At 35.8% G+C, this 11,631-nt stretch overlaps 1 protein-coding gene across 1 annotated transcript in view; it reads right to left on the reverse strand.

The window, feature by feature from the left end:
• The window catches only part of LOC110032133 (oxysterol-binding protein-related protein 1C), a 54,852-nt gene that overhangs the window by 24,783 nt on the left and 18,438 nt on the right, over positions 1–11,631 (reverse strand). The window contains exons 3-4 of the mRNA XM_020735657.1: positions 5,983–6,431; positions 2,395–2,550 (exon numbers count right to left, since the gene is read on the reverse strand). Of these exons, the coding sequence (XP_020591316.1) occupies positions 2,395–2,550; positions 5,983–6,431 (605 nt within the window). The remainder of the gene's footprint in view (positions 1–2,394; positions 2,551–5,982; positions 6,432–11,631) is intronic.

Genomic DNA, 11,631 nt, shown 5'->3' on the forward strand with positions numbered 1-11,631 from the left:
ATATATATATATATATACATGACTCATGATTTGTGCCCTTCGGAATGTTTGCCTTCATTATACAAAATGCTATGACATTTTCAAGTAAAGAACTTGTTTATGTCTGTTAAAAAATGTCGTTAATATTTCTAGATATTAAATAATGCTAGATTGAATATTTATCACCATTATGTAGTATAAACATAAGAAAACAAATTATTACTGAATATCTACAATTAGGTAGTGTGGGCTCCAAATATCACACCTTAGTCTCTCTCGAAGATGGATGAAGATAATCTTATGTAATTTTCAAGTCAATTTAAAAAAAAAACAAATAAAATAGTGGATAAGATACTTCCTAGAAAATTTTCACTCGTTTTAGGGGTCAAGATTTCTCACAAGTATAAGGCCCTATAATTAATCACCCGTCACGATAACGGGACAACACTCTCAATAAATGCTAGTTATTAGGAGCTAAGTGTTTAAACTTAACATATAGTAACAACAATTTAATATTTTTAATTAGGAAATTTATCATCATGAGCTTTGAGAAGATTATGGAGTGATGACCAATTGATCAAAATCCTATGATTTTGTCGACCCTAGATTGTCATGATCTCTGATTTATTTAATCATAGGAGACAATCAACTCAACATGACAAAAGGATCATTATCAACGGTCATGGGTTGCTTCATCTAAGGGGTCTTGTAGTAGACTTGGGGTTAATATTCACCTAAGGGAGTAAATTTAAGTCGATCTTAGCTTACAAAAGGTTTTGTGACCTATCAATTATACCCTATGATTCACAATTAAATAAGGCAGGAAGTTATTGGTGATCATACGGTCTATAATCGAGACTATACTATAATGGAGCCTACTAATCAAACCACCATGCCAGAGAGTACCAATCATAACCACTTCATTTGTAGAGCCTATTTGTCAAACCACAGACAGATGACTCGGAATACATCCTTATTGGAGGTTGATTATTTTAAATGTAGTAGTATACTTAATACGATATTGATTATTTATGAGCTTGTTTAATTATAAACTTATCACCCTTGATAAATTGTTATGAAGGGTAGATGGAGATTGCTCTTAATTTTTAGATGAAATATTTCATTTAAATATTTTTAAATTCTTTTATAATTTGAAAAAAAATATTTTATTAATAGACTATCACTACTGATATTTGCATTCAACACAATCATTATCAAAGATTTTGAATAATTGCATCGCTCATAGTTGTAATTTTAATTAGAATTTATAATTTCAATATCACTAGGGCATCAGATCTGTCAGCTCCAGTTCTTGTAAGATGAGCAAATTGGCTAAATAAGAGAGTCTAATCTCACCTACTCCAGTTCTTATCAAAAAAAAAAAAAAAGGATTAAACTGGCCAAAGTGAGGCTCCATCTTATCAAAACCAATTCTTACAAGAAGCAAAATCACATTGGCCAAAATGAGACTCAAGATCATGTCATATAAACAAGGCAGTCACAATAGTTATAAATGAGATTTTAGAAAAGAGAGATTCACAAAATTATGAGATTCAAGTAATATTTAGCTTAAGTTTGCTCACATATCATTCTCAGACCAGACATGTTAGTCGAAGCACATTCATGTGATTTAAAATTTATTTTATAATAACCCATGCAGCATTTTCAGACCTTATAACTAAATGTTTATTATATTGGTCAAAGCACAAACAGGCATTTTATTTTTGTGCATAAATCTCAACGCACTGATGCAATACACTTGCATGAAAGTGTTCGCAAGTTCTTCAAGACGATAAATCTAAGTTGAAAATAACCTCGAGTAACATGTATGCCCTAAAATCATCTAAAATTTGAACATTTGCGCAAACATTATGATAATTTAAAAATGTGCCAAGTTTCATTTTGAGCTTTTGATTCGTCTTCTATCCGCTTGTGCAAGTGTTGTAGGTCCAGTGATGTTTAAAACACCTAGTATTTGATTGTGCATTTTAAAATAAAATTTGAAAGTTCGTATTTAATTCACAATCCGTTGAAGAGTGCAAAAAGGAACTGTGAGAAATTTTTTTCTTGTTTAATTTTATAATGTATGTCTATAAACCTTTGCAATAAATGTTCATAGATTTACCTTCCTAATTTTCAAGCTTCTAAAATTGATAATTCCGTCAGACAAGTTTACAGATACAACACTAACAAATTTACGTGCAAAGAGCAGAGATATAAATCTATCAAGAAAGCAAGAAAAACTAATCACAACGAATATGAATAATTAGGTGAGTATATTCTATCTATGGCCAGAATTATCAGATGCTGAGAAATAGAGGACTTAATAGTCAAATGTATCTAGGAGCATTATTTTCCAGCGCATCTTTGCCATAACTTTAAATAAAATATGAAAAGAAAGCAAAAATTCCAAACCTTTTCCGAGAAAAACCGAACACCTTTATCCGGATAGTAAGCCTCATATGTCTCCCCCAAAAGTGGATTAAAAGGCTTGCAGATTCTTCCTTCAGTAGACGCATATCCGGAAAGAGCAAAGGCGGCAACGTTAAGCATCCTCATAAGACTATTGCCCTTCAGAATCCACAGTAATTAAAAATTTTAAAAAGATCAAAAAATTCAACCAATATTATAGGCCAAAGCTAAGATGGCACATCAAGCACAAATGAAGTAAAAGAAGAACGAAAAAATGCAATCATGTACATTCAAATGTGAATATCAAAATACAATAAATGTGATTCAAAAACCCATAGCAAATATTCAGATCATATCGACTCATGGAAAAAAAATAAAGAAAGATTTACATGCATGACACTAAATTCCTGTGTATTTACATATCTAACATCTAAACTTTAATTGTACATCCCCGTAGGACTCTAAGGGGAGAGGGAGTGGAGACTTCCTATGAAGGGAGATGGGCCGAAAATTGGAGAAGGGATGGTGGAAAGGGAACGGAAGAGTATAATGGAGGAAGTAGGGAATCAAGAGTTGGATATGCTTTATTACCACAAGAGAAAATTTCACCCTAGATACATGGGGGAAAATTCTGAAGGGAGAGAAAATTGGGGTGGAGATGCAATTGTCAAGAAATTGAAGATGTTAATCTTCGAAGGGGAGGATGCACATGGATGGGTGTATCAGGTGGAGTGATACTTTGCAATCGATGGGTTGACTGAGAAAGAGAAGCATATGGTAGCTGGATTATGCTTGGAGGGGAAGAATTTAGTGGATGGAGGCAAGGTATCTGATGCACTCATGAGAGGATTTTAAGGATTGCTTGTTGGAGTGTTTCCAAGCCATTCAGAAAGGAGACCTACATGAGCAATTCTATGTTCGGACTTAAAGAGGGGACGGTTATAGAATACCGGGAAAAGTTTGAGGTCTTGTTAGGGAGGTTGAGGGGGATTTCTATAGTAGGACTGGAAGGGAACCTTTTAAAAGGCCTAAAGCTCGACATACAAGCAGTCATCTGCCCCTTGAAACCACGAAGATTGAGGGAAATGATGGAGCTCGCCCGGAAGATGGAAGGATAAGAAACATGTGAAGAAAACTGGCAAAGGTGGCAACACCGAAGGATTCTACAAGAGCACCGTGACAACCACGACAATGAGGACCCAGATGGTATCATTTCAGAAAGAAACGTCGAAGAAGAGAGTACGGGACCCCGACCCAGGGGTAATTTTAAGCGCCTCACAAAAGTAAAAGTACGGGACAAAAGAGCAAAAGGATTGTGTTACCGTTGTGATGAGAAATAAGCCTCAAGACACCATTGCAAAGAGCACGCCCTTCAGATGCTTTTAGTTCAGGAGGAGGATACAGAGAGTGAGGAATCAGAAGAGGAAGCAGCGGAGGAGGAGCATCTGCATTTGAATGTGGCGGAGGTGTCCCTCAATTCGGTGGTGAGATTTAACCTGAATCATACCATGAAGGTGAGGGCATGGATCGGCATGAGATGAGTCGCGGCGGTGTTTATCCGAAAAGTGGTCTGTTTGCACGGGTGCCGGAATCGATTGTATCAGAAAAGGACAAAATGTTCCTCAGCCACATATGGAATGAGTTATTCATGTTGAAAGGGACAGTCCTTAAAAGAAGCACTGCATATCATCCCCAAATCGATGGGCAGATGGGGGTGGTCAACAAGAGTGTGGAGACATACCTGCGTTTTTTTTATCTGATACACCAAAGCTATGGGCTAAGTGGATTGCATGGGTCAAATATTGGTATAATACTTTGTACCATACAACAACACAGACAACGCCTTCAAGGTGTTGTATGGGCGGGATTCACGTCACTTGATACATTTTGGGCATAATATCACTGATATCCAGCGTCGATCAGCACTTGGAGGAGAGGGACAAGATACTAGCAAAGCTCAAAGGGCATTTACTGAGAACTCATCAAATCATGAAGATAAAGGTGAACGAACACAAGAGATGTGCAATTTGAACCAGGAGATAGAGTCTACTTGACACTGAGGCCCTACCGATAGAAGACATTGGTCGGGACTGGAAGTAAAAAATCGTCACCGCAATTCTTTAGGCTTTATGAGGTGATAGCACAAATCGGAGCAGTGGCCTATAGCTTGAAGTTACCATCGTTGTCCGCACTACACTCAGTCTTTCATGTATCGCAGTTGAGACGGGTGATTAGAGATCATATACCCTGGTCTAAATTACCACCGACAGTGACAGAGGACTTGGAGGTGATTCTGGAGTTGCTAGAAATCGAAGGCGTGTGTTAGGAAGTGGGGGGAGCAAATGAGGCATTGGTTAAGTGGAAAAATCAGTGAGACTATGAAGCAACATGAGAGCCTTACGAGGTGATCCACAAGCAATTTTCATCCCTCCACATTGAGAAAAAAAGTACTTCTTTGGGAGGGGAGCATTGTAACGCCTAGAATTGGACGAGTCGATGGCCAACAAACTGGACAGCAACAGAGGGAACTAGGCCTATTGTCTTAACGCGAAGCAGCCAAGCGTCGGCCCTCTTCACAGGAAGCAACCGAGTGACCAAATGCCGCAAGAGAGGAAGGAAAGGAGCAGGTGGGGCCCGTTGGGGTCATAATCGCATACTCAATGAGGAGAATTTGAGGGGATTTTGGAGGAAATTTTTCAAATGTTGTATCAAGACTCTATTAAGGGGAGAACCTAGGGTTTGTTTTCTTTTATGTTTTATTTGGTTGGTTGTTGTGTTTTCTTTCTTTTGATGGTGTTCCTGGCGACGTCTAGAGTGTGGGAGAGCAGATGTAAATCCCGAAAGTAGATCATCTTTTGTATCTTGCTTGTTTGCATTTATTCCACCCATCTATTGATGTTTCATTGTGTTTTTGTTCACTAATTTTGGTATCGAGGCATATCACATTCTTATGAAGATGATAATTCTCACTAGTTTCACAGAATGTAAGTATAAATAAAATAATAAATTGATTTGCTTTTGTAACAAAAAATAAACATGTTTTTGTACTTCCAAATCATGGAAGATCCAAATGGATTCTTTTCTAGCGTAACTTTTTAAGAAAAGTGGAGCAACCACAAAGACCACCAGAAACAGCCAAGATTACTTATAGTTGGATTACCTAAACAAGTAGATAAAACTAACTCATTCGAAAAAAGTGTCATTAGCACGAGAAACAGACAATCAAACATTAAGATTAGGATGATAATTGGCTAAATTATCATGATATGAGTTAGGGTTTTCAAATTTCGAATACCTGTTTCCACTTTGCCCCAGAGAAAGGGCTTGGCTAGATACTTACCTACTACATTGCATATATGAAAGTAAACTGCAGAGTGATATATTCATCTAATTTCAGAACAAAAACCGAAGCAAATAATTCCCAGAAAATATATTTAAAGAAAAAAAGAAAAATATTTTCCTGAATTTCCACAACAAGAAGCACGGACAAAGTGTGCTACTCAATGAAACTGAATGGCACGAGTAAAAACTGTCCTAGTCATGGAGGATTAAGTTTCATGTGGTGAAAACAAGACCCGCCTGGAAACGTACCTTTTTACCCCATTCATAAGCCTTGTCGAGTAGATAAGAGTACTCAAGATCCTCAAAACATTTCTGCAATGATGAGAGAGGCTCATTGAAGTAGACTGGAAGGCAAACTTTGGTTAGCTCTTTCCCTATGTTGTCTTTAATCATTGACCAAAGGCTGACACCTTTCTCTTTCTCAACTGGGTCTGGCAGCTTTTTTCGTCTCCTAACAAATGGAAACCTAGGTCCTAAAGAACTCATGGTGTGGGCATGCCCATCGATTGAAGCAATACCATGTTCTTCCTCTTCATCAGAATCAATTTCGGATCTAAGAAAGTCAGACCCACTGCTCTTAAATGAACTTGATGAGAGGAAATCTTGTGTGTCAAAAAAAGCATTATCTTCATCCTCAGTCTCTTCTTCTGCAGCATCCTGCCTTTCATTATCATCTTCAGACTCAGATACACTTGCTTCTGAAAGAAGCAATGAAAAATGGATGAAAATGCTAACATTAAATCAGGATGAATCCTAAAAGAGAAGCTAAAAAATTAGACAGCACAACGGAGCATTTTCTGACTCTTAGAAGTCCCATTTAATGAACAATAAACGAAGTTCCCAAGCTTCAAACCTAATATGTTTGCTAAACTACTGCTTGGGCACGAGGCATTGAAAGCTCAGCAAGGCATGTGGTCAAAAACTTCGCTTTTATACTAGTCTTATGCATTAAAACAACAAAAACATTAAAATATTGAGCGAGTTACCCAAATACAATTTTGATTACCAACAAAATAACAGCATATTTGCTCATAACAAACTTATGCAGATGTGCCAGAGCAAAAAATAAACAACACTAGCTGATGTAATGAAACAGGACGACTCGAGATTAGGGTTTTCAAACAACTAATATGATGTCTAGCAGGCAACAATATAAAGAAAATTTGAAGATTCACAGCTCACAAAGTTGATAATTTTATATGAAAATAAAAATACTAAAATTTAAGATGCTGGAGGATGTCTGAGCCGGGTTGACTATAAGTGGGAGAGGTCTGTCTGGATTGGCGAGATTGGCTGAGCTGAATGACAAGAGTGTGGTCCACTCCTGCCTATGTCAGTAAGAGGGAAAGCACGAAAAAACCGGACCTCGGAATGTGGGGGTATGGGAGCCTCCTTACAAACTAAATGCTCGATTCCACATACCAAGTAAGATGATATTAAAATGATATTTATGTAGTTACTTTTTATTTTTATATGTTAATAAATGTTGATGCTTGGACGAGAGCCCATTGTTGCTAAGTTGCATGGCAGCACACATCAGCGTTAACCAGACCATCAGCGGGTCGACAACAGATCTCACAATGTCCACAAAAGTAGTAATACTTAGTTTATTTATAAAATTTATTTACACTTTTATTTTGATGCTAATTACTTTTTGAATCTTCTATATGATGATTATATGTGTCTGAAGAAGTCTTAGAGTTATAGCCCAACAAGAGTTTGTAGCTCTAGTGATCAGTCTGACAACTCTAACATCGAAATCTAGAGGGAAGCTAGCGGGAGAAAAAATGAGAGGATCTACAGCCTTGTGTCGGTCGTCATGCGGCTGGGTGCGATTTAATTTAGCGTAATATAGTGTTTAGAAATTAGGTATTTTAATTTGAAGAAAATGGGGTCAAACTGATCTCATTGATTCCTACAGTTTAGATAATCGAGCTAACCACAAGTAATGTACCACCCTGAAATGTAACACATTACTTGATAATAAACTCAATTAAATAAACTATAGAAATAAATGATTTTCGTTTGATCTGCAATTTTGCATAATGACCGACAGATTTTCCTATTCGATATGGGAGTCAAATAGGGTTTATTTTAAATCTGGGTTTTTTTAAGTTCCCTATAAGGGCAAACCCCTATAGTTTAATTACATCTTAAGCGAACGGATCACTTAAGAAAACTCTCGATAAAAATCATGAATTTTTTTGTTTTAATGAGTTCAAAGGGAAGGGTTTTCAACGAACATGATTGTGAAATTTTCAATAGAGATTGATTCAAAGGTGAAAGATTTTATTTTAAGAATAAAAAAAAAATAAGAGAGATTAAAGATCCAGAATAGGTTCTTGGTAATCCCTCAAACTATCCTAATGTTTGACTCAATTTAAGATAATATTAATTTAAGTTAACTCTTGCCAGTTTTATTAATTAGGGGTTAGATTTGTGTAATGATGGTCTACACAAAAAACCTAGAAAGATATGAGATTTTACGTCGAGTGACTATCTCGGAATCCTAAAATAAGTTAGGACATGTTGCATATCGAGACTATGCAGGAGCCTAACAAAAAGAGAGGTTTTATGTCATAAAATACAACCTCGGGATCCTAAGCATTATTATTTAAACTAAAGAAAGGTCTGGAACGAGTTGCCCACGAAGTCTGCTTCAAGTTCCTTGTTGAATTGCCTTCAAGTCTTCAGGTCCTCCAATCTTATTATTAAAAGTTTTATTTGTTTCAATAATTTTATAGTGAATTAATTAAAGGGTAGTGGAGGTATTATTCAAGCCTAAGTCAAGGCTAAGTTCACTTAAGCTAGGTAATTCCCTAGTGTTATGATTTCTAGGTTCTCCCTAATCTAAACAATTTTTATTCCTTCATTATTTGTCCTTAAAAAATGCATTCTATGTTTGATAAAAACAGTAAAAGAACATGCATGGAGATGCATAAAGCAATAAATAGAGCAAATAAAGAAACAATATTTTATCAAATTTTTATTAAATTTTAATTATTTAATTAGTGGTAACACAGTCAAGATGTCTATGGCTCCGTCGTCCCGGGTCGTCGGATGCCCTAGTTTACTTAGTCTGAAAGGTGGTTGTCTACCAGGACCGGAAGACTCTTGTCAACATCCACAGAATGCATCGTCCAAGAAATCTTCGTGAACATGAACAAAAAAAGCGTTTAAGTTGCGTTATGTGATCTTTGTGATTAAGATTTAATTGATCTTTGAGTCACTTTATTGATTTTAGGGTTGAAATGTTTTAGGTTGTTTACATCTTGTTGCCCGATTTTAAGTGTTTTATTTTAATTATTTTTGTTCATTTGTTATTACTTACGTGAAGTTGATGACTTCGAAGCTGACTTAACGTCAAAGTCATGCTTTAAAGTCTTTATGTATTTGTTTTAGTTTAAGTTTAAGTTTTAATGTGTTTTATGTAAATTTTATCCCTCCCAATGTATTTTATTTTATTTCTTAATTGATGTTCAAGTTGAGGGGTTTAAGTTTAACTTAGGCTTAAGGTTTTACCTAAAAGGTTCTCCTATGTTCAACCTATGGGTTAGGTTCTTAACCTAAGGTTTAAGATATGTTTAGCTTAAGACTAAGTTATGATTCAGGTTTGTTTTATCTAAAGGCTAGAGTTGAATTAGGGTTAACTAACCTAAGGTTTAGATTAACTAATCATATTGATTTAAGGTTAACTAACCTAGAGTTTAGGTTAACTAATCCTGTTGGTTTAAGGCTAACTAACTTAGGGTTTAGGTTAACTAATTCTATTCATTTAGGGTTAACTAACCTAAGATTTAGGTTAACTAATCTTATTGGTTTAGAGTTAACTAGCCTAGGGTTTAGGTTAACTAATCCTATTGGTTTAAAGCTAACTAATATAGGGTTCAGGTTAGTTAATTCTATTGGTTTAGAGTTAACTAACCTAAGGTTTAGGCTTAGCTAATCCTATTAGTTTAGGGTTAACTAACCTAAGATTTAGGTTAACTAATCATATTAGTTTAAGGTTAACTAACATAGGGTTTAGGCTTAGCTAATCTTATGAATTAGGGTTAACTAACTTAAGGTTTGGGTTAACTAATCTTATTGGTTTAGGGTTAACTAATCTAAAGTCTAGATTAACTAATCATAGTATTTACACTGGTTAATCTTAGTGGTTAGGATCACTAATCCTAATGGTCTAGGTTAAGGCTAACCTAAGATTAAGGTTTAGTTTAGGATGAACCTAACATGTAGGTTAAACTAAACTAAAGTTCATGTTGATTAACTCTAAAATCCAAGAAGTTTAGTCTGAATTAAATGATAGAATGACTTAAATCTCAAGTTTAAAATGGTCCAACTATTCAAATTGAACTTAGCTAAAGGTTAAGTTTTCTCAGGCTAGACTCGGTCTGAAGACTAGCTGGCCTAAAGCCCTAAATGACTAAAATTGGACTTAATGGGTGATTGACTCAATCCTTGAGTTGACTGACTAGGTCTGTAATCAGGTTGAACAGGACCTAAATAAAACTGGCTAGGTTGAACTTAGGTTGAACTTGGGTTAGGTAAAATTAGCCTAAATTAAACCTGAACCCTAATTAACGTGTTTTAATTATAAAAATTATTTTAAACCTGATTTTAAAATTTTTAAACCTCTGTTTATGGTCAAACGCTCAGTCTGAGAGAGTTTTACAATTTTTATAATTTTTATAATTTTTAATTTACATAAATATGTCATTTTGTTCAAAAATCAAAATACAAATATAGTGACCTTAAAATGTCTTGGAAAAATCAGAGAAGCTTTCTCTAAGCCTATTTAATATCTCTGTCAAATTTCATATTTTTCTCATTTATATTTTAATTTTTATGATTTAAATACTCCATAACTTCAAAAATTAATTTAAAAATATTTCGTTGACGAAAAATTATGATTTCAGTTTTGAAAAATTTTTCTCATTTTTCTGAGTTCATAACATTTTTTTATTTACTTTTTTGAGTTTTCGATAAAAAGTTATGTAATTTTGAAGTTTAATTATAATTTTTTGAATAAAATAAAAAAATAATAAATTTGCCGCATCTCTTCCTCCCTCACGCGACACCCACGAAGCGGAACCCGCAATGCACGCATAGAGGAGAACCGACGACCGAAACTTCCCGGAGTCCGTTCTCCACCGATTCTTAACCAAATTTCGCGTTCTTGGGTTCGTTTTGTTCAGTTCGAATAGTAGATCACATCCATACAGATACTTATGTGTTATGTGATCTATTTTTTGATCTGGAAGGGAGGAAAATTCGGGATAATTGTTTCAATTTAAAAGATATACCTGAGCCTAAGAAGTTTTTCCTCAATTAGGTTGAAATAAGTACGTCTTCTTGAGCTTATTCAACTCCTCGTGGCGTCGGTTTGATGTCGTTTTTACGTCGGATTGGAAGTTCGTCGGAGTTTACTTGACTTCGCTTGGAGGAGGTGTTAACAACCGCCAAAATGATGGAAAATAATTGCTTTGGCTTCCTAAGGACCTAAGAAGAATAATATAACAATTTGGGTGAATTTCGGAAGAGTTTTTCGTGCAAAGTTGAAAGGTGGTCGTGAGCTTTAGAGGGCTTTTATAGCGGCGGCGGTGGTGTGGGCTGGGTTGTTCAAGCCAAGGGTTACAAATTTCATTAAGGATGCAGAAGGTTTGGGAGGCTATATGAAAAGTTGGCTTGGCTTCGGATTTTTCGGCTACGTTGGCGGTTTCCGGCGAGGGAGGAGGTGGGGGGCTGTTGTTGTTTTAGGAGAGAAGTGATTCACCGTTAGCCTGAGTTGAGGAGTGTTGGTTGTTTATATAGGAAGAGAGGGAGAGGGAGAGGGGGGGATATAAAAAAAAAAATTTTTAATCCCACGCCTGAGATGAGATATGGGGGGGGGGGGGGGGG

The sequence above is a fragment of the Phalaenopsis equestris genome, unplaced genomic scaffold (assembly GCF_001263595.1).
Source record: "Phalaenopsis equestris unplaced genomic scaffold, ASM126359v1 Scaffold000878, whole genome shotgun sequence".
Lineage (NCBI taxonomy): Eukaryota > Viridiplantae > Streptophyta > Magnoliopsida > Asparagales > Orchidaceae > Phalaenopsis > Phalaenopsis equestris.